This window comes from Podarcis pityusensis, assembly GCF_964106645.2.
Source record: "Podarcis pityusensis genome assembly, chromosome: 8".
Lineage (NCBI taxonomy): Eukaryota > Metazoa > Chordata > Lepidosauria > Squamata > Lacertidae > Podarcis > Podarcis pityusensis.
Window position 1 is genome coordinate 66,059,142 of NC_138033.1, and position 22,634 is coordinate 66,081,775.

Genomic DNA, 22,634 nt, shown 5'->3' on the forward strand with positions numbered 1-22,634 from the left:
TAGCCAGCCCTCTGTCACTCTCCCCAAATTTACCCTGAAGAACTTCGCCTCCCCAACCCATGTACGGACAAAGTTTGTTTTTCGCATTCCCAAACCTATATCTGAATCCACTTCTCTCCTCTATTCCACAGCCCCACTGTGCACCTGTTTTCACCTTCACCCCCATTGTCCATGCATCCTCCCTTACTCCCCCCCCATCCCCTCTTGCACACAAACTACTCTCATAATAGCCTTCTGTAACTTCCTCTTCTTGCATACTGCAACTACTAAGCATCCTTTTCACCTTCTGCACAATTATGAAGCCACCATCCTCTTGAATCTACAAATCTTCCAATGGGGGCTGTGCGATGACAGCCTTACATTTTTATGTGTGTAGGAAGATATCTCTAGCTCGCTGCCCACATCAGTAAGTGGGAGCAATTATACCCCCCCTCCGCTTCAATTATGGAGGAATATGGAGAATTTCCTTTGTTCTGCATTTTTAAGGGAGATGACCTAATTTGCACCTCCCAGATAAATACACAGAACAGAATTATCTCTTGGATTTTGCTGTACCGCAAGTTCTGCAGTACAGTTTTAAGCTAAGAAAGGCACACTGTGAGGGAAAATGCACTCAGAAATATATACATTGACTGGTTCAAGATCTGGACAAGCCTTGACATCAGTCATATAGCAGATATTAGCCATGACAGCTCAATACAACCCTCATATCCAGGAACAGTCTACCCCTGAATATCATCAGCCAGGTGGCAACCAAAAAAAGAGAAGCTGACTTCTGGCCTCCTCCGAGTTCTGGTTGGCCACTGGTTAGATGGCCCTTTGGCCTGATCCAGTAGGGTTCCTCCTATATTCTGAGGAACCTGTACCGCTGCCTTGCTACCAAGTCAGACCATTGGTCCATTTAGATAATTATTGTCAGCACTGACAAGGCAGCACAGTGGTACCTCAGGTTAAGAAATTAATTCATTCTGGAGGTCCGTTCTTAACCTGAAACTGTTCTTAACCTGAGGTACCACTTTAGCTAATGGGGCCTCCCACTGCCGCCGCACAATTTCTGTTCTCATCCTGAAGCAAAGTTCTTAACCTGAGGTACTATTTCTGGGTTAGCGGAGTCTGTAACCTGAAGCGTCCGTAACCTGAAGTGTCTGTAACCCAAGGTACCACTATAGCTCTCCATGGTTTCAGGTATCTTCTCCTGGAGATTTCGGGAACGGAACCTGGAGCCTTCTGCATGTAAACCAGATGTTCTACCACTGAGATGTGACTCTTCTTAAGTTCCCAAGCAGTGAAACACCGTCAGCATTCACCCACAGCTTTTAAGCAGACGACAGATTTGCAGCAAAAAGAAAAAGACACTACAAATGGCCCACTTATCCAAAGAGGTCAGCACAGGATAACTGACCTGCCATAGCCAGAGGCAAAGCTATATCTACCAAGCTATTCATCCAAAGCCGAGCGTTGCTCAGCCAGCTTAGACTCTTTTGGCACACCAAGCATCAGACAGTCCCCTTCTCCCCAATTTCTCAGTCTGCCTGCCTCTAACTAATCAATCCCAGGGGAGTGGGGAGGAAAATGACAAATGCAAACGATGCCCCATGTTTGTAACTAATCAAAAGTGAAAAGAAGGAGGGCTCTAATCTGGCCTGTTGTTACAACAGGTGTATTACCCCTTCTTTGAAAGCAAACAACCAGTGGAATGGTACGCAGTGGAAGCTGCATGCATGTCTATTCACAAAAACCCCAAAAATTGAGTACAGGAAAGCGTTTATGTCAAGAGGAGTCCGGTCCCAGTTTCAAAGAGCGACGTGCTCTTCTCTACTCAGAAGCACCGTATTTTCCGCTCTATAAGACGCACCAGACCATAAGACGCACCTAGATTTTGGAAGAGGAAAACAAGAAAAAAAATATTCTGAATCCCAGAAGACAGAACAGCAAGCGGGATCACTGCACAGCGATCCCGCTGGTTGTCCTGGCTTATGGGGTAGCCATGCGCAGCCTCTCCCAGGCAAGGGGAGCCTTCATCCCCTGCCCAGGAGAGGCTGCATGCAGCTAAGGCTCCCTCAAGAGCCGCGCTCCCTTTAAAGACCACGTGGAGCATGTGTGTGGCTCTTCGGGGCTTTTCCCCGAAGAGGGAGAAGGGCTGCCCTCCACGCGGCTCTTTAAAGGGAGCACTGAGCGTAGCCTCTCACCTGCATTCTCTCCATAAGACGCACACACATTTCCCCTTACTTTTTAGGAGGGGAAAGGTGCGTCTTATAGAGCGAAAAATACGGTAAGTCCACTGAGTTGTATATGGCTGAATGTGGATATAGCCGACTCCCAGGTAAGTGGGCATAGGAATCACAGGATCATAAGAGTTGGAAGGAGACTGGCAAACAAATGGGTTACACCCAGGGGTGTTTTTCCCCAGCCGGAACTCAGTTCTGGCACCTCTCAGGTGGGCGCCATTGCCATTATGCGAGAACAAGGGAGGCGTTCTTGTTAAGTTCTGGCACCTCTTTTTTATTATTAGAAAAACAGCATCTATCACAGCCATACACCATACATTTAAAGTACTTTTACACCACTTTCACAGCCACAGGGAATCCTGGGAACTGTAGTTTGTCAGAGTGTTGGCCTTCGAGAGATATAATTCCCTGACCCTTACCAAACTACAGTTCCCAGGATGCTTCATGACTGTTAGAGTGATGTAAGAGTACTTCAAATGTATGTTGTGTCTGCAGAGAGTGTTGATGGGAGTGAAAAAGGAGGTTGGTATACTCAGGGAGAGCATCTAAACAAAATTCTCTCCAAAATTTAGAGCTACTACCTACGGGACCGCCTCTCCTGGTATGTCCCACAGAAGAACTTACGGTCTTCAAATAAAAACATCCTGAAGGTCCCACGCCACAGAGAGGTTAGGCTGGCCTCAACCAGAGCCAGGGCTTTTTCGGCTGCGGCTCCAATCTGGTGGAACGCTCTGTCACAACAGACTAGGGCCCTGCAGGACTTGACATCTTTCTGCAGGGCCTGCAAGACAGAGCTGTTCCACCAGGCCTTTGGTCAGGGCGCAGCCTGACTCCCTCCTTTGGCAATCTTTACAGAATTTTAGCTTACGGTTGCCATCAATTTGATTTTAATTAATTTTTATAATGTTTTTAGAATGTTGCACTATTTTATTGTTGTTAGCCGCCCTGAGCCTGGCTTCGGCTGGGGAGGGCAGGATATAAATAAAATTTATTATTATTATTATTATTATTATTATTATTATTATTATTACTACTACTTGCTGATCAGAAGGTTGGCAGTTTGAATCCCCGGGAAGGGGTGAGCTCCCATTGCTCGGTCCCTGCTCCTGCCAACCTAGCAGTTCGAAAGCACGTCAAAGTGCAAGTAGATAAATAGGTACCGCTCCGGCGGGAAGGTAAACGGCGTTTCCATGCACTGCTCTGGTTCGCCAGAAGCGGCTTAGTCATGCTGGCCACATGACCCAGAAGCTGTATGCCGGCTCCTTCGGCCAATAAAGTGAGATGAGCGCCGCAACCCCAGAGTCGTCCGCGACTGGACTTAATGGTCAGTGGTCCCTTTACCTTTTACTACTCCTGGGTGGGGGCTAAGATGCAATCCTTCACACAACAGGGGTGGTGAACCAGTGCCTGCCTCATGTTGCTCGACTCTAAACTCCCACCATTCATCAGCTTGCATGGTCAATGGTCAGGGATTATGGGAGTTGGAGTCCAATAAAATCTGAAGGGCTGGTGTTTAGCCATATACACAATGAATGTGGGAGCAAGTCTCATTGAACTCAATAATGAATAAATACATAAGAAATAAATAAATGACTCCAAAACTTTTTTGTTGTTAAAAGTGACAAACGTAGTAAGTAATAATGATAATGATGTTAAGAATAATAATATAGATAAGAGAAAATTTAAATGGGAGTTTGGATGAAGTGCTAGGTTTGTTTGTTTTTAACGCCTTCAAACAGCTTCACTGCCTAGGGCAGGGCTTCCCAAACTTGGGCCTCCAGCTGTTTTTGGACTACAATTCCCATCATCCCTGATCCCTGGTCCTGCTAGCTAGGGATGATGGGACTTGTAGTCCAAAAAAACAGCTGGAGACTCAAGTTTGGGAAACCCTGGTCTGGGCAGTCAGCCAAATTCCATGGGCTCTTGGCTAATGCTATTCCTACTCAGAGTAGACCTGCTGAAGTTAATGGACACAACTAACTTAGATTTGTTAACTTCATTCAGCGGGTGGGTTGGTTTAGGACTAGTGTTCCCAATCTCTTCCAGTGAATGGGTGTGTTTGTAGGGTTCCTTCCATACAAGGACAAAGTCCACTACCCAAAAGTTAAATTGTAACTTCATCTGAGGATTCAGGTTGGAGATTGGGGAGGCGGGAGGGGGAATACTTTCCAAATATCTACTCTTTGATATAACAATATGCAGACCACACAGGGAAGAGATTAAAAAAAACCCAACTTCCATAATTTAGAAAGGGTAGTTTGCTTTAGGGGTTGTTTTTAATTGGTGTATAATTGGAGTTTTTGATTTCTATGCAGAATGAGAGCCAGGCAAAAGTTTCCAAAGAACTTTGACACGTTTATCCATTTCCCAGTCTTTGGCTCTGTGGCTCAGTATTTACAGAATTATAACCATCTAGTCCTCATGTTTTCACATTGCAAGTGATCGTACAGACGAATGTGCAAAAGCACTGAGCTTACATCACCACCCGTCTCTGCAAGTTCAAAAATTGGGGGCCTCTTAGTTGCAATTCCTGCATTGCTGGGGGTTGGACTAGATGACCCCTGGGATTCCTTCCAACTGTGCAAATCTATGATTCTATTGCGGGTGAGGAAAACAGCACCACTTGCACCACTTAAGACCAGCAGGGTTTAGGCTGCCCGTTTCACTTTCTGCAATGCTGCATTTACTTCTTATCTATAAAGGTCCCTCTGTGTGCATCTTTATAGGAGGACAAGTCCTTGCCCCAGGCAGCTTACAATTTAAAACTCAACAGGCGAGGAAAGAACAAAAATAGGGAAATCGAGGCAGGGGAAAAGAGGGAAGGAGTCTGCCATTGTTTCAGCTACATGGGCTCAGATTGGGTGGCACATTTGAATGTGTAGACAGTACTAAGATCGGTGGACCAATGGCCTCACTTAGTATATGTCTAGGCAGCATTGTTATTTTCCTAAGTGGTTCAACATAGCTGCACTTTGCTCTCAGTGTTGGGGTGGCGGAGATCAGGTGCTCGCGAGTTTTGCCAGGACAGCTAAGGGGAAAGTGCTGGGTAACCTGGAGCAAGTCATTGGTTCTCAGTCTCTGTTCCTCCACCTGTAAAATGGGACTATTCACAAAGCTCTTGAGAGGACGAACATACTTATGGCTGCAAAACACTTCTTGTATAGAACAACTGTTAAGGTTCTGTGCAACTCAAATGCTGGTCAAGGTTCCAGTCGTTGCCCCTCAGATCTCAGCAAGGAATTTTTCTCTCTCCTTCCTAAGTACTGTATCAGTGATTTCAGGACATAGATCAGGTATAGGGAAGCTGTAGCTCTCCAGATGACTCCATTAATTCCAGCCAGGGATGATGGGATAGATTCCAGCAACACCTGGAGGAACATAAGGACCCCATCCCTGACTTAGAGGAAAGAGAAAGTCACATGCAACTTTTAACTCTCCTGCCTTGAGTGACATCTGGGGGGAAGAAAGCATGTTGTCCATCGGCCACATGGCTTGTTATGATGGTGAACAGTACCCATCCATTCATATAAGCACCCCACCACCACTCTCATTGAACTCTCATGTGGGCACACAGCAAAGGCCACAAATCTCTCGCACTTCTGCAGATAGAGAAGCACGGGAATCTGCCTACAACTGAGCCATTAGTCCATCTAGCCCAGTATTGTCAACACTGGCTGGCAGCTGCAGTGTTGGGTTAATTATAATTATAATTATAATTTATTTATACCCTACCCATCTGGCTGGGCTTCCCCAGCCACTCTGGGTGGCTTCCAACAAAATATTAAAATACAGTAATGCATCAAACATTAAAAGCTTCCCTAAACAGGGCTGCTTTCAGATGTCTTCTAAAAGTCAGGTATTTATTTCCTTGACATCTGGTGGGAGGGTGTTCCACAGGGCGGGTGCCACTACCGAGAAGACCTTCTGCCTGGTTCCCTGTAACTTGGCTTCTTGCAGTGAGGGAATGACCAGAAGGCCCTTGGCACTGGACCTCAGTGTCTGGGCTGAATGATGGGGGTGGAGATGCTCTTTCAGATATACTGGACTGAGATTCTTTGTCACTGAGCTACGTACATGGGAGATTTGCCTCCTCAACTCTGGAGAGATATTGGGCTAGAGACTCCACCTGTCATCCTTCAGGATCACATGGGGGTGGGGGTAGATCAGCGGTAGCCAACATGGTGCCCTCAAGATGTTGTTGGGCATCATGCTGCTTCTAAGGGTAGTTTACCCACCTTGCACTCAGCTCTCACCTGGGGCTCCTAGAAGCTGTCAGCAGGTGACAGCAGCCACACCCTGGGAACAGCTTTGACCGGCCAGCTAAACCAGGTGAGGGTAGCCAATGGGTCTCAAACTCTTGGTGAGTTAGGGACTTCCCCTGCATGCGAAGGCAGGCTCTGGTGGATTGAGTGGATGAGACCACTAGTGGGCCCAACAGCCAAGAAGGCGGTTTCTGCACATGCTGAAGAGGGAAGTAAGAGGCAGATGGGACTCATCAACCTGGGAAGGTAGCCCATCTAGGAGAAAGAAAGCTCTGGTCCTAAATCTCTGCTGCATTGCAAAATATCTTTGGGAGAAGAAAAGGCTAAGGAGTAAACCCTACACAAATCTGGAGTGGAGTCCCTAAGGCAGTTGGGTGGCACCTTGTACATCTCCTTCTGGCAATTCCTGCAGCCAAGCTGGTGCCAAATGTATTGCTCTGCTTTCCTTTGGACTATATCAGCAAAACTGAGAAGAGGGTCTTGTCATCTGGGCAGCCCAGGACCTCCATACACACTGCCCAGGTCACTTTAGTGCTGCTAAAACAGCAGTTTGACTTCACCCCCGGAAGTATACTCCACTGTCTCTTGAGACAGGCATATGGCAGCAGCAGCAACAACAACTCCCATCATGCCCGAGCACTAGCTATGCTGGCAGGGGCTGATGGGAGTTGGAGTCCAACACCTGCAGGGCATCACATATACGGCTACCTATATTAATGCCAGGAAATATTTTGTAGGTTCCAGGGAGGCTGCAGCCGATTTGGCTCGAGGGACCCCACCCTCTGACATCACCTACACATCCCCCCTGGCCTGTTCTTTTTGCTGCTTTCCTGCAATTTCCTCGTCGACGTGAGCACAAGAAGAACACGCAAGCCACGGCACACACACCGCTACACACCCTCAGGTGCAGCACACCTTTCCGGACAGCTGTTCTCCAACCCCGTGTGCCGAAGGCCCCCGACCCAAGACAGCTGGCAATGAGGCAACCCGGAAGGGCGATCCTAATTAAAACCCAAGGTGCCAATGGGCTCCTAGCAACCACAGATCACGTTAAGAATTATCTCATGCACCGAGGGCCCACCTCCCACTCCCAGCCTGCCAAACTCCCAGCCTTCGAACAAGGCACTATCCAACAAGTCCTTCACTGTTTGGGGCTCGGGTGCCCTGTTAGTAGCATCGCAACCACACCTCCCTGAAGGCTATCATTTCAGAGGCTCAGCGCTGGCTCCCATTCCCCTTCTCTGAAACACGGAAGGGGAAAAAATGAACCATGCCCTAGAGAGAGAGAGCCGTTCTGGGTGGCTGCTCCTAGTTCTCGCGCCTCGGCAAGTTTAAAAGCGATTGACAAGGTGCTTTTTAAAAAAGAAGACGACGGAGACTTGCCTGCACAACACCAGCCTGCCCATGTGGCCTCTGGTGTTTCCCTGAGGCTGTTGTAACAAATGCACAAACTTACACAAGCTTACTTGTAGGGCAAGGAAAGCCAGCCCAGAATGTGGCAAAAGGGATCTCCCTTCAAACACCCTCAGCAAAAGCCCCACAAAAGATGAGGCCCGAGACGAGGTAGCTATTTTCAGACAGGTAACCGTGGAAGCAACATCTCTCCCCACATACCAGGTTTGTTCTCCTCGCTTTCCGACTTCATGGTGCGGAGTCTGGAGAGGGGAAGGGGAGACTCGGCCCTGGAGAGTTGAAAGATTTCTTTCTTTCTTTCTTTCTTTCTTTCTTTCTTTCTTTCCCCTCCTGACTCCTCCCCACCAAAGCAGGAAGTGCCCTTTGCGCTACCTGAGCACCTTGGAACCTGACCCTGTTACAGGTTGCAGAGTTTGCCAGCATGAGCTCACTGAGAGGAAGGAGGCGTGTCCAGGGAGAGAACTTCACCTGCCTGGCTTAGCCTTCCGATCAGAGGTTTTAAGCTGCACCAAACAAGATTTCAGGACTCAGCTCTTTCTTTTGAAGCTGCTCAGCCAGGCCGCCCCTTTCCTTCTCATGGGGGAAGGTGCCAAACGGCCCCACTGTTAGAGTCACAGGGAAGAAAAGGGAGCAGAAAGAGACTGGGGAGGAAAAGCTTTGGTACAAGAATTTGCCGTCCTCCCATAATGCACTGCCCCATCACGCTGGGGACGGGAGGGGAGAGAGAGGCTTGTAGCTCCGAGGCAGAGCACATGTTTTGCACATCAAATCGTAGAATTGTAGCGTTGGAAGGGGCCCCCAAGGGTCATCCAGCCCAACCCCCTGTGATGCAAGAATCACAGCTAAGTTATCCCTGACAGATGGTCACCCAACCTCTGTTTAATCATAGAATTACAAGGGATCCCCAAGACTCAATGCCCAAATGCCTGCAATGCAGGAATCACAGCTAAGCACTCATGTGCGGTCCCTGATTTTGGGGACCGCAACCAGGAACAGACATTTCTCAGCTCAGGAGAGATGCTGCCAGTCAGGGAGGATGGCACTTGGGCATGAGAGACCTGCTCATATAAAGAGACATTGCTGGACTCCAACTCCCCTTGTCCTAGTTAGAATGACCAATGGTCAGGGAGTGATGGGAACTGCAGTCCTACAACATCTGAACGGCCATTAAGTTAGCAGCCTTTGGTCCACAGTGACTGGCAGTGGGTCTCCAAGGTTTTTAGACATGTCTAGTTCTCAACTCTACCCAGAGATGCTAAGGACTGAACCTAGGACCCTTTCTGGATGCAAGGCACTATGGTCTGTCTTGTAAAGATGGTAGTCCTCATGGTTTCAAATAAAAATTGAAAACTGGAATCTTGGAAACATGGATGTGCCAGCACTTAGTCCCATTCCTTCTTCCTCTATCTCTGAACAAATTTCTCCCAATAAACACATTTTTGCAAGGCAATCTTCCCTCCTCATACAAAGCATTTTTTGTATGTCTTCATTACATTGATCTATTAGCTTCAGTGGGTCTCTTCTGAGCACGACTAGCAATGACTGCGACACTAGGCCTACTCAGAGTAGTCCTGATGAAATTAACAGGCAGGGCTAACATAGTTTCATTAATTTTAATGGGTCTGCTCTGAGCAGGGATTAGTTGAATGCAAGCCTTTATTTCCAGCATTTTCTCCTGTGAGCTCTCCCCCTCCCTCCTGTTTTATCCTCACAACAACCCTGTGAGGTAGGTTAGGCTGAGAGTGACAGACTGGCCAGGTGGGGATTTTAACCCTAGTCTCCCAGGTCCTAGTCTGACACTCTAACCACTATACCACACTGCCTGCACAGAGTATTCCAAGTGCAATTATACCATAGAATTATACAAAACCATTATGGTTGGGGGGTTGGGCTAGATGACCCTCTGGGTCCCTTCCAGCTCTACAGTTCCCACTGGTTGGCACTGGCAAGCTAAACACCGCCCAGTGGTTGCCAGCAGATGGCAAAAGAGGATTTTAAAATAACAATAATTAGATCTTCTTTCTCAATGTTTCCATGAAGTCACTACATGGTTTTGGAATGGGACCCAACAGGTTTCTCTTTAATCCCCTGAACTACTTTTGCTTCCAATGCAGCAGCTGGGGGATAGGCAACTTTATTCAGCATTTGGGGACAAGGCTACAAATGAAGAAACACCTGTGCTTTTTGATAAAGGCAGCTTTCCCCTGTTGGATGATGCCAAGGGACACTTGTTTCTCTGAAGAAGTGTGCAAGCTACATCAAACAGTGCTTTTGAGAAGTAATTGAGCTGGGGGCTCTCTTAAAGCACTTCTCAAAAGTGCTGTTTGAAGCACCACCACCACATTGGGAGAGACTGCAGTCAAACATAACTAAGCACAACTGCTATTGCTAGATAGACTCAGTTAGGTCATCCCCCCTCACCATGGAAAGAAGTCAAGGTCCCTTCTTTGTCCATATTCTTTTCCACAATGTAACCATTGAAGAAGGACGTCTGAAGAGACTTTGTTTAGCCCAGATGGGCACATGACTTCTAACAGAGCCATCTTAGGGTTTCTGCACAATTAATTTAGAAACACAAACTTGTTGTGCAGCATGTAGCCAGTGAGGACAGACTGGCTAGCTCTGAACTTAGAGCACATGGCTGAAGCTATCTTGCTGTATTTTCTACCCAAGTGAATCTTGCCTGTATTATCCTTGCTGCTGCAGCGAACAATGCACGACTAAGACCTTGAATCTGTAAGTAAATCATTTTAAACTTACTTAAAGCATTTTAAACTTACTGGAAAACACTCGGCCAGCTGCTTCTTTACAAATATGGTCTACATGATTTTGAATATCTTCACTGTGCCCCTGACCATTTGTGCAGACAAACTGGAGTAGCCCCAGATTCTCTTGAACTGCACTTGTAAGTCACACTGAATTACTGAAGAAAAGAATGAGAAACGACAGCATCCTAATTCCCACCTTAACGCTGGCAACTGGTTGTATGAGGAGGAAAGGGGGGTGTTGGGAAAGTTTGTTGGTTGTAATTTTGTTTCTCATAGAGGGACTTGCAGCTCGTGTGGGGGTTACGTTCCTGGAATGGAATATAAGGGAAAACACGTCCAGTCAGAGCACCCCCTTGGAATCCTCCCTGTGCAAGCAATCTTACCTTCTGGAGTCATGTGCTGAGCAGACCCTTGCCCCCCAAGCAAGGCACAGTGCTTCTAAGCTCTCAGACTTGCTTACCAGGCTCTGGGAGGCTCTCATGAAATCTTGCGGGGCTGTCCTGTGAAAGCTTGCTAGACCCCTTCATAGCCCACTAAGCAAGGTAAAGGTAAAGGGACTCCTGACCATTAGGTCCAGTCGTGGCTGATTCTTGGGTTGCGGCGCTCATCTCGCTTTATTGGCCGCAGGAGCCGGTGTACAGCTTCTGGGTCATGTGGCTAGCATGACTAAGCCACTTCTGGCAAACCAGAGCAGCGTACAGAAACGCCGTTTACCTTCCCGCCGGAGCGGTACCTATCTATCTACTTGCACTTTGATGTGCTTTCAAACTGCTAGGTTGGCAGGAGCAGGGACCGAGCAACGGGAGCTCACCCTGTCACGGGGATTCAAACCGCCGACCTTCTGATTGGCAGGTCCTAGGCTCTGTGGTTTAACCCACAGCACCACCCGTGTCCTTTCAAGAGGGAGAACTTAAAAACTCTTTCGACATTGGGAAAACCCCACACAAAAAGCTCTCCGCTTTCCATGCATTCAGTCTGCGTGATTGCATCTGGCCTTCGACTGTATAAAATTGAAATTGTGCAAGTTCAACACATATAAGTTGTGTTGACTGTATTTTAAAACAAACTCCCTTCTTTTAAAAGGAAGAATGAGAAACTGCGAGAAAGCGAAACTGACAGATCCGTCCATTCTAATACGAGAGTCCTACCACCCTCCACAGAAATCGCAACAGGCTTGGGCTGCCAGAGCGACTCACGGCAGCAGATTCTGCTTTCGCTGGATTGATTGTGTTGGAGACATTTAAAAAGAGCATGAACTTGATGTCTCAAAGGGGCAGGCTTAATGAGCAGAACACTTTTCCCTCTAAGTCTCCCCTCCTTTAATAAATCCTGTTAGGAGGGACTGCGAGGAAGCAACAGCCTGTTATGTAAGCTATCACGAATCGCTTTCCTTAATGCAGTAATGCTCAGGATTACAAGCCAAGACTCAAGCGGGCTTGTATCTTCGATTTGCCTGGTAACCTTTAGCAGGCCTGCCTCTTGTTTTTAAGATTTTTTTCTAGCGGGCCTATTTGGATTGCAAAACTGTAGGGCAATCGGTCATTGCATGTGTGCCTGAGTGTGTGCAAGGAGGATGGCTGCGCACGGCTATGATCTACTTCCACTACCTCCAGATTCCTGTTGTTGCTGGGAATTGCAAGTGGTGAAAGTGCTGCTGTTGCACCCAGGTTCTGCTCATGGGCTTCCCATTGGGGCATCTAAATGATCATGGTGAGAACAGGATTCTGGACAGGATGGGCCTCCTTTGGCTTGATCCAGCAAGTCTATTTGTATTTTATTAAACTCGTTAGTTGCTTTTCCTTGCCCCAGGCAACTCAAAGCAACTTAAAGGTAAAGGTAAAGGGACCCTTGACCATTAGGTCCAGTTGTGGCCGACTCTGGGGTTGTGGTGCTCATCTCGTTTTACTGGCCGAGGGAGCCAGCATACAGCTTCCGGGTCATGTGGCCAGCATGACTAAGCCGCTTCTGGCGAACCAGAGCACCGCATGGAAACAACGTTTACCTTCCTGCCGGAACAGTACCTATTTATCTACTTGCACTTTGACGTGCTTTCGAACTGCTAGGTTGGCAGGAGCAGGGACAAGCAACAGGAGCTCACCCTGTCGCAGGGATTCGAACTGAAGACCTTCTGATCAGCAAGTCCTAGGCTCTGTGGTTTAACCCACAGCGCCACCCATGTCCCCAAAGCAACTTACCACCAAGCAAATAAACAACACACATGGATACATTTAAACCAAGGGGGAAATGCATTAAAATCACCCCACCCACTTCTAAAAGGCCATAGATAGTTAGAGGCCAAATGGTGGTGCCATCTTTGAAGCTAGAAACATCTTTTTAAGCTAGAAACTTGGGATTTCGCCTGACAGGCAATACCTTTTTCACTCTCATGCTGCCCTCGTGGAACCGGCAATAACTATCCAAGGAAGCAATGCTAATTTGGTTTAGAGTCAAACCAGTGACCTCCAATCGACAGCCAAACCACTGCGTTGCTAGTCCCCTTAAGCCAAACAGCTTCCTGATGCTTTGAAATTATTTGGGGTTAGCTCCAAATTCATGGAGCTGGTGAAAGAGCAACTACTGCAATTAATATATGGACACTTGAAGCAAATCCATTTCCTGGGCATCCAGGCCCCTTAAGGCACAGACCCCCAATTTGCTACAAGAAAAGTTTTGGGGAGACTTTCTTCTTTTTAAGGTAGCTTCCTGAAACTGGGTGAGGTGGCCTTACACTCCTCCAACAGAAGGTGGTGCCTGTTCCTTTAAGAGCTGTGAGACAAGAGTAAGGTTAAGAGGTAGTACTCATAGAAACCAAGTGCAAGTATTTTGACTAGCAGTGGGGTATTGGATCAGGCCAGCACGGTGAATCTAATAATTTCTCCCTCTGCCAACCCAAGTTTGACCAGTAGGTGTGGCAACCCCACCTCTCAGTGATCTGGCACCACATTGGTGTCAGGTGTCACAGAGTGAGCCTGTCGGAAAATTATACAATTCAAAGTTGGTGTTAACTTTCTAGTAGCAAAAACACATTCTTCACAGACTTGGCTGAGTGTCAGGCATAATAAGCACAGCAGCTCATTCCCTCTGGGTCTTATTCCATGAAACCAGTTGCTACCTCCTCACAGCTGTGCATGGGCAGGGCCTTGCAGAGCCAGGCAGAGGCCTGGGCCAGATAGATAATGTTGCCCCCCCTTTTTTTTACCCTGGGGATAACTGAAGTCTTATAAATAAGTAAGTATATAAATAATTTTCAGAAAAGTTATGCTGACAAATAATTTTATTTCAAGGCTTGAACCTGCATATAAAGACAAAATGGAAAATATAGATAAATATGCTGAGCGAGGCTCCCTTTGGAATTGGAGGCCCGGGCCAAGTGGCCCATATGGCCCCCTCCCCTGTCTGGGCCTGCGCATGGGGGCACCACCTGGGGGCACTGCGGCGATCCACCCGGGGGGCGGTGCAGCAAGCTGCCCACAGAGTCCGTCTAGCGGATGCAAGCCCCATGCTGCTGTTTCGGGAAGCGTGGGGCCCCAAGCCACTGAGTCACTCCCAGGAGAGACGTGTGGTTCGGGTGCACTGCAGGCCAGGCCCTGCGGTAAGTGCCACCCCCCACGGTGTGCCATTTTGTCACCCCCCTCAAGGATGACACCCGGGGCAGACCACACTCCCCGAACCCCCTTTCCTACGCCCCTGGCTTCTCCACATTGGGGTGGGAATGTCCCCTGTTTGAAACCCTGGAGAGCTGGTGCCTGTGGCGTTCGTACGGAGCCCCCGGTTGTCTCACGGACTATTGACCCGTACACCACTAATCCGCTGCCACCAACCAGGTCCTCCCTGGTAAATCACTCTCAGTCAGGTTCTTAAGTTAACAAGGAAGAGTGTAGTTTATTGCAGACACAAATAAACTTTAACTGCATTCAAAACGTTGTTACTCTTGACCTTCTTAGTCTTATTTTTATCCTGTCTCTAACTCTTCTACCTCCCCTCACACAAGAACCAACTGCACTAACTGTCTCTCTATTTCCAACTGTCTGCCAACTGCTTTCCCAACCAACTAAAACCAACCAACCTAAACCTCGGGCCCTTTTATAAACAGGTAGGCTCCACCTCTGCCTTTTCTCCTGGTCTACCTATTAACTCTTTCTCTCCCCCTGTACAGACATTTTAAAAAGAACGGGCAAACACCACAGTGCCAGTGAGTGCAGGCATCACTAAGTGAGCTGGACCAATGGTCTGCCTCGGGATAAAGTGGCTTCCTATATTCTGAGCTGACTGTCAGAGCTTCAAAGTGCTGCACAACACTCGAGTTCAGCCATGGCAACCAGCTGATGGTCCGGGTTCACCCAGAGTCGTGCACAGGGCTTTGCAACCATGGCAACTGGTTGATTCTTGGTGCCTGCAAAGCGCTGCTGAGGGAGCTTTGCAGGGGCAGAATTCGCCCGACCTCTAAATGCTATGTCCCAGTTGATCAGAGAGTGAGGCAACTCCTAGTGACCAAGTGTTGGTGTGAAAGGCTGTTTGTCTTCAGGTGGCTTCAGCGACAGAGCGATTTCCAATGGGGAAGAAAGCTAACAACCCGGGCTGCCATTTGCTTCCTGCGCACACATCCCAAGCTGGCCAAAGTGAGAGACATTGATTCGATCAAGCAGCAGACTTCCCCCCCACATGCACAATGCACTTCTCGTCACTTAAAAGTTGGAAGCGTTGCAAGAACAAGGACTCTCGCTTGCTTGCAACACGTAAATGCGAGTACATGGCACCAAAGTGAATTAAAGGGTCGTCCTTGTGGGAAAAGGGGGAGAGGAGCCGCTGTCTTAATGGTGCCTAGGAGAGGCAGCGGAAAGGAAATGTTTAGCAGAAGTGGGCTGGCGGCCAGCGTTGCTACCCCAAGCCGTGGTTGCGAAACAAAGTGGCAGGATTCTAGAGCATGGGGAGGGCGACAGCAGACAGGAAATGCCTCTGAATACCAGTCGCTGGGAATGACAAATGTAGAGAGTGTTGCTGCTGCAACTCAGATCGTGCTCGCAGGAGGCCCATATTAATATCTGGCCAGGACAAGGTGAAGACTTTTTGGGATAGTGTGTATAATGAGTTAAAAAAGATATTTAGGTACACCTTTTATAAAACAACAACAAAACGGAGGCATTTTTGCTAGGAATGGTTGGAGAGGACATTAAAAAGGAAGATCATAATTTTTTCCTGTATGCCACAACAGCAGGAAGACTACTCCTCACGCAGAGATGGAAACAACAGGATATTCCGACAATTAAAGAATGGCAACATAAAGTATTGGAGAATGCGGAAATAGCAAGGCTAACTGGAAGAATCTGACAGCAGGACGATGAGAAATACCAAAAAGTATGGTCCAAATTTATGGTATACTTAGAGAAAACTGTACATAAATGAAGACACTCACAGGATTGAAATAAAACTCATAACGTTTATTGGAAACATTTGGTTAGACCACAAGATGTAATGCTGTAATATAATATGTCTAAAGTATAACACAAAAATTTATTAAGGAATTATAGACATTTATAGAATGATGTATATATAACAATCACACTTAAGTAAGAGCAACGTAGAGAAGCCAGAAGAGGGGAGGAGGGAATTTAATTTGGATAAGATATAGACTGAAAGGATAATAATATTGTTAAGCTGTATTGTGTTTAAGATATTTGGAAAAAATTAATAAAAATTATTGGGATAATAATAATAATAATATCTGGCCAGGACACTGAACAAGATGAGCCACTGGTGTGATCCAGCAGGGATTTTCTGATGTTTTCTCCAGAGGTTTTGGACTCTGGCACTACGGCCAATGGTAAACTCTGGAGAGCACCATCAAGGGACTCTTTAAGCAGCTTCCTTTCTAGGAAACTAGATGCTGCAGTTAAATAAACAACCACCCTAGAAGCTCTTCTCAGTCTCATCTGTGCAAGGAGACTCCCTGAAGTTTGCCAGGGAGGAAAACAGGCTCCATACAAGCTCATGGGTGCTTCCCTTTATCCCGCAGTCCAAGTTTGAGAAATGGAGATGCCCAGGCAAAAACGTGGCCTTGGCTTCTGTCTCAGCAACTACTTGAATCTAGGATTGCTAGGGTTTTTAATAAAGGCCAAATGGGCGGAGCCATTGCAGAATCTGGCTGTTTGTAGGTGGAGCTAAGGCAATCCTTGATGGCTTAGAGATGAAGACTGAAGGTGTGCCTGGGGGTCACGGTGGTGGTGATGGTGGAAGAAACCAGGGGCACAAGGCGGTTCTTCAGGCATTAGAGAGAACAACAGAACTCCCTCACACAGAGCACAGTTAGACTATGGAACCCGAGGCAATGATGGGCATAAACATGGATGGCTTTGAAAGAGGATCGGAGGAGAAAGCTACCAATGGCTACGTTCTGCCTCCATGGTTGGAGGCAAAAATGCTTCCAAATACCAGTTGCTAGAAACCACGGAGGCGACGGTTGAGAGAGTGCCATTACCCTCAGGTCCTTCTTGTAGGTTTCCCAGATGCATCTAGTTGGCCACTGAGAGAACAGGAAGATGCACCACATTAACCTAATCCATCAGTCTATTCCCAGTCCAGGTTCTTAACTCAGTTTTACTGGCCAAACCATTAAAATACTGGCGTCGCCGGTGAAAATATTAACATCAAAGGTAAAGGTAAAGGGACCCCTGACCATTAGGTCCAGTCGTGGCCGACTCTGGGGTTGCGGCGCTCATCTCGCTTTATTGGCCGAGGGAGGCAGCGTACAGCTTCCGGGTCATGTGGCCAGCATGACCAAGCCACTTCTGGTGAACCAGAGCAGCGCAGGGAAATGCCATTTACCTTCCCGCCGGAGTGGTACCTATTAATCTACTTGCACCTTGACGTGCTTTCGAACTGCTAGGTTGGCAGGAGCAGGGACCGAGCAACGGGAGCTCACCTCGTTGTGGGGATTCAAACTGCCAACCTTCTGATCGGCAAGTCCTAGGCTCTGTGGTTTAACCCCCAGCGCCATCTGTGTCCCTCAATTAACATCAAACCAAAGCAAAATCTCGAAAAACAGCCTGTCCTCACCACCAGCTAAGAGAGTCAAGGAGATAAAATGGAAGCAAAACAGTTGAGGAGATAAGGAGAAAATGACTACCCAAATCAAGCATGAAACCCACTCCGTGGGTTCAACAATGAATCGTGCCGCACAGTCATTATGTCTACAGTTTACCGTCTTGGGTTCTGGCTCCCTCCCACCCTTCCCAAACTCTACGATCTGCTCATCATGTGGGAGCAAACGTGGGTGCTTAAACGGCTCAGAGGATGTATGTTAAATGATTGTTGCATTCTTGATCCCAGTTTTGGGGACCACTCTCATCCCCACTGCTGCCACCGCTTCAGATTCTAGAGGAAGGCAAAATGGCGTCCTCCAGATTCTGTTGAACTACAACAGGGGGAATAATAATAATAATAATAATAATAATTTATTATTTGTACCCCGCCCATCTGGGTTTCCCCAGCCACTCTGGGCGGCTTCCACAAATACCAAAAATACGCTAATATGTCATACATTAAAAACTTCCCTGAAGAGGGCTGCCTTAAGATGTCTTCTGAATGTCAGGTAGTTGTTTATCTCTTTGACAATTTGATGGGAGGGCGTTCCACAGGGTGGGCGCCACTACCGAGAAGGCCCTCTGCCTGGTTCCCTGTAGCTTTGCTTCTCGCAGTGAGGGAACCGCCAGAAGGCCCTCAGCGCTGGACCTCAGTGTCCGGGCAGAACGATGGGGGTGGAGAAGCTCCTTCAGGTATACTGGGCCAAGTCCGGATGAATCTTTTTTCAGCCTGAGCGCCACATTCCCTTCTGGACAACAAGTTACATCACTGAGGGATCTGGCCTGGGCAAAGGAGGTATGGTTAGAGGGGAGGTGCAGCCTAGGGAGTGTCTTAAAGGCCACATTTGGTCTGGGAGACCCCCGAGACCATGCAGACTGCCTCCCTGACTCTTCCCTGCAATCCTGCCCTTTCGTTTCTCTTTCTCACGAGTTGCAGAAGCCTCTTGCTGCCTTGCATCACTTCAATTCCTTCAGACGTTCTCCCGAAGGTCTTGATTTAGGTCCATCCCTCCTCCCTTTAACTTCTACCGATCCTCCTACCCACTACCACCTTGGGAAAGTCAAGCTTTTCGACTCTGTTTTACAAAACGCGGACACTGATGCGGACAGGGAAGTTAAATGGCTCGTTAAAGGACATGGAGAGTTTTTTTTTTTTTTACAAGCCAGAAATGCTTCTGTCTCTTGTCCCCTGCCTGCCCCTTTACAAGCTGAGATCAGCTGCTGAAGAACCAGAGAGAAAAGGCAAGGGGAACTTGTTTCCTCTAAGAGGCCGAAAGGAGCTGCCCTCGCATAAATCTAGTGGCAGTCTGGACTGGCAGACTGCCTTCCCTGTGGGAATGAGAGGCCTCTCTTCTCTGTAACCAAGCAAACATAGAATCATAGAATCGTAGAGTTAGAAGGGACACCAAAGCTCATCTAGTCCAACCCCTGCAATGAAAAAATCACAGAATCCCTGACAGATGGCCATCCAACCTCTGTTTGAAAACCTCCAATGGTTTCTGTCAGGGAACTGCCATCGGAAGGAAGGGAAGTGAAAGGGCTCACACAGGTTGGGAGAGACTCAGCAGCTGAAGAGGGAACCAGTAGGGGGAGAGGAGCTGGGCTGAGGGAAAGGGAGCTGGAGGGATGGCTCAGAGACACTTCCAGCGAAAACAGTGGGGAGGTTTCAGGACCTCCTGTAGGGACACCCACTCCTCGCCGGAAACTGTCACGCAGAGAGTCCAGAAGACGTGTTTCCGTTAAGGAGCTTTTATGTTGGAAGCGATTCCGAAAGCAACCACTGTCGGAATCTGCCAGCGACTGACGGAGCCATGTTTAAGGGGCTCCGTTACAGACAGAGGTTTGCAAACTTGACCAAACTCTGAGGGACTAGGATTTTACACACAAGCAGCTCATCGTCCCATCACAGCATTCCGACAGTCTTCGTGAGCAGCTTGTGCAGGAGAAGGCATCATGAGCAACCCAGCCGGAACCGGAGAAGCAGGAGCTGGAGCGGGTCCAAGCCTGGAAGAAAGGTACCGGGTGTTGGAGGTCCAGCTAGCGCTGCAGACGGCGAGGCTTGAGGAGAGGAGGGCTCAGGATGCAGACAAAAAGGGGAAAGACACCCAGCTCGTCAGAAAGGTACCAGGATTGGTGCAGAAGTTTGGGGGGGAGCCCAAAGACTATCATGGCTTTCGGACAGAGATGCAATATGCCCTCAATCTGCAGTTTGATGAATTCCCTGACGAGGAATCAAGAGTGGCTTTCGTGATTGGGCATCTTGAAAAGGGGGCGAGAGACTGGGTTAGACCCCTGATGGCAGCGAATAGTGACGTCCTAAAGGACACGATGAAGTTCTTTCGCGCCATGGATCTGATGTTTTCCAGCGATATTGAACAGGGAGTGGTCCGCAGACAGTTAATGGCTTGCAAACAGGGTAGCCGATCTGTCCGTGAGTACTGGACTGAATTCACCATGTTGATCCATAAATTGGGGTGGGATCTATCGGCGGAACCCATTCAAATGCTTTTTGAAGAAGGGCTTTCTTCGGCTGTGAAAGACGAACTTTCCCGGGCGCCCAGGGCGGAGTCTATGGACCAGCTGACCAAATCAGCGCTGACCATAGGAGCGCGCCAGGAGGCGAGAGCATTGGAGAGGCGGGAAGGGAAGGGGGAACGTTGGAAGGAGTTCCGCATTCCAGACATTCCAGAGCCAACTTTCCCGCCGGCAGAGCCGATGGAAATCGGAACAGCGCGCGCGCGCGCAGTTTCAAAGCCCAGTGAGGGGGGAAAGAAGGAGGGAAAAGGCGCCCGGAAATGCTATCTCTGCCAACAGCCAGGTCACTTTGCCAGAGTCTGCCCCCAGAGGAAGGAATGGCAAGGGATGGTAGGAGCTGTGGAGGGAAGAGAGGAAGAAATACCGAAGCAAGTAAAAGCCAACGCCTGGCTGCCACCGTCGGGGCACAGCAGTCAGGCCAAAGAGCAGTGAAAGTGCCCACGCCAGAACCTCCTAAACCCGCCCTAGTGATAGAAGTGGCGCTAGAGCTGCCAAACGGACACCCTCTAAAGATAAAGGCGCTGTTGGACTCAGGCAGCTCCTGCAATTTCATGAGCAAAGAGTTTGCAGCTGAACACCAGATACAGACGATCCCTTTAAGCAACCCCCTGCAGGTGACCACGATCGATGGCAGGGAGCTGTTGGGAGGAGAAGTCAGCTTGCAGACCGTCCCAATGATAATGAAGGTGGCAAGGCACACCGAACTGATAGCGTTTAATGTGGCCACCTTGGGAGGAGCTCCCATTATATTGGGGATGAGCTGGCTAGCGTTACATGATCCGCTGGTGGGCTGGCATCAGAGAGTGGTTTCTTTTGGTTCAGCACATTGCTTAGAACACTGCAAAGAGGGAAAGGGTTTGGCAGGGGCCCAAGCCACCCTAGCAGGGACTGAAGTAACGGAGAACGTGAAGGTACCACGACAATACGCAGATCTCCGCGACGTCTTCAGCGAAAGGGAAGCTGACCAATTACCCCCGCATAGACCCTTTGACTGTCAAATCAATTTACTCCCTGGGGCACAGCTCCCTGTAGGCAAGCTGTACGCCATGTCAGACAGAGAGATGCAGGAGCTAAGAGAGTTCATTGACAAGAACCTGAAGAGAGGGTTCATCAGAGAGTCCAGGGCGGTGGGGGGCAGCCCAGTGTTTTTTGTGGATAAAAAAAACACGAACAAGCCGAGGCTTGTGTGTGACTTCAGGGCCTTAAATGCAGTGTCAGAACCAGTGGCTTTCCCTATGCCCAGGATTGACGACATTTTGACAAGGGTCAGGAAGGGAAAGATTTTTACTAAACTGGACCTAAGGGGGGCGTACAACCTGATACGAATAAGGAAGGGGGATGAATGGAAAACCACCATGTTCACCCCTTTGGGGGCATTTGAATATTTAGTTATGCCCTTCGGCCTACAAGGAGGCTCCGCGTGCTTTCAATCGTTTATGAACCACGTCCTGGGGCCTTTGCTTTACAAGAATTGTGTGGCCTTCTTAGACGACGTGTTGGTGTATTCTGAGAATGAGGAGCAGCATGTGAGAGACGTCAGAGAAGTGTTGAGCAGGCTGCAAGCCAACCAGCTGTGGGTGAAACTGGAGAAGTGTCAGTTTCATACCAAGGAGGTGGAATTCCTGGGGTATCGCCTGTCAGACAAGGGATTGGCCATGGATCCCGGCAAGGTCCAGGCGGTGCTGGAATGGAAAACACCCAAAACAAGGAAGGATGTGCAGAGGTTCCTAGGATTTGGGAACTTCTATCGTAAGTTCATCCGAAACTTTGCCCACCTGACGGCGCCCATTACGGACTGTCTCAGCAGTAAGAAGAAGTTCGTTTGGACTGAGGAGGCGGAGCGAGCATTTGAGGAACTAAAAAGGGCCTTCGCCTCGGAACAACAACTCCTGCATGTGGATTTACAAAAACCGATGAGAGTGGAAACTGACGCATCAGACAGAGCGATTGGGGCGGTGCTTCTGCAGCCAGGGAAGGAGGAGTCAGAGTGGAGACCGTGTGCCTTTTTTTCGCGAAAGCTGAACAAATCCGAGAGGAACTACACGGTGTATGACCGAGAACTACTAGCCATTCATGAGGCGTTCCGGAGATGGAGGCACCTGCTAATTGGCGCACAACATAAGGTGCAAGTGTGCACTGACCACAAGAACCTAGAGTATTGGAGGACGGCACGAGTGCTCAACCAACGGCAAGTGAGATGGGCCCAGGAGTTCTCCAAATTTAACTTTGAGATTTGTTACGTGCCAGGCCCAGAGAACATTAGGGCGGACGCTCTCTCACGCAAACCTGAATATTTGGAGGAGGAGGGAGCACCCGAAGAGAGACATGTCATTCCAGAGGACCGCTGGG

At 48.5% G+C, this 22,634-nt stretch overlaps 1 protein-coding gene across 2 annotated transcripts in view; it reads right to left on the reverse strand.

Moving 5' to 3' along the window:
* The window catches only part of KAZN (kazrin, periplakin interacting protein), a 223,311-nt gene that overhangs the window by 74,151 nt on the left and 126,526 nt on the right, over positions 1 to 22,634 (reverse strand). The window contains exon 1 of one of the 2 annotated variants that reach the window (XM_081016198.1): positions 8,105 to 8,302. The exons of the other annotated variant lie outside the window; for it this stretch is intronic. Coding sequence (XP_080872324.1) covers positions 8,105 to 8,135 — 31 coding nt within the window. The 5' untranslated portion in view covers positions 8,136 to 8,302. Of the gene's footprint in view, positions 1 to 8,104; positions 8,303 to 22,634 lie in introns of those variants that run through there. 2 annotated transcript variants of the gene reach the window in all.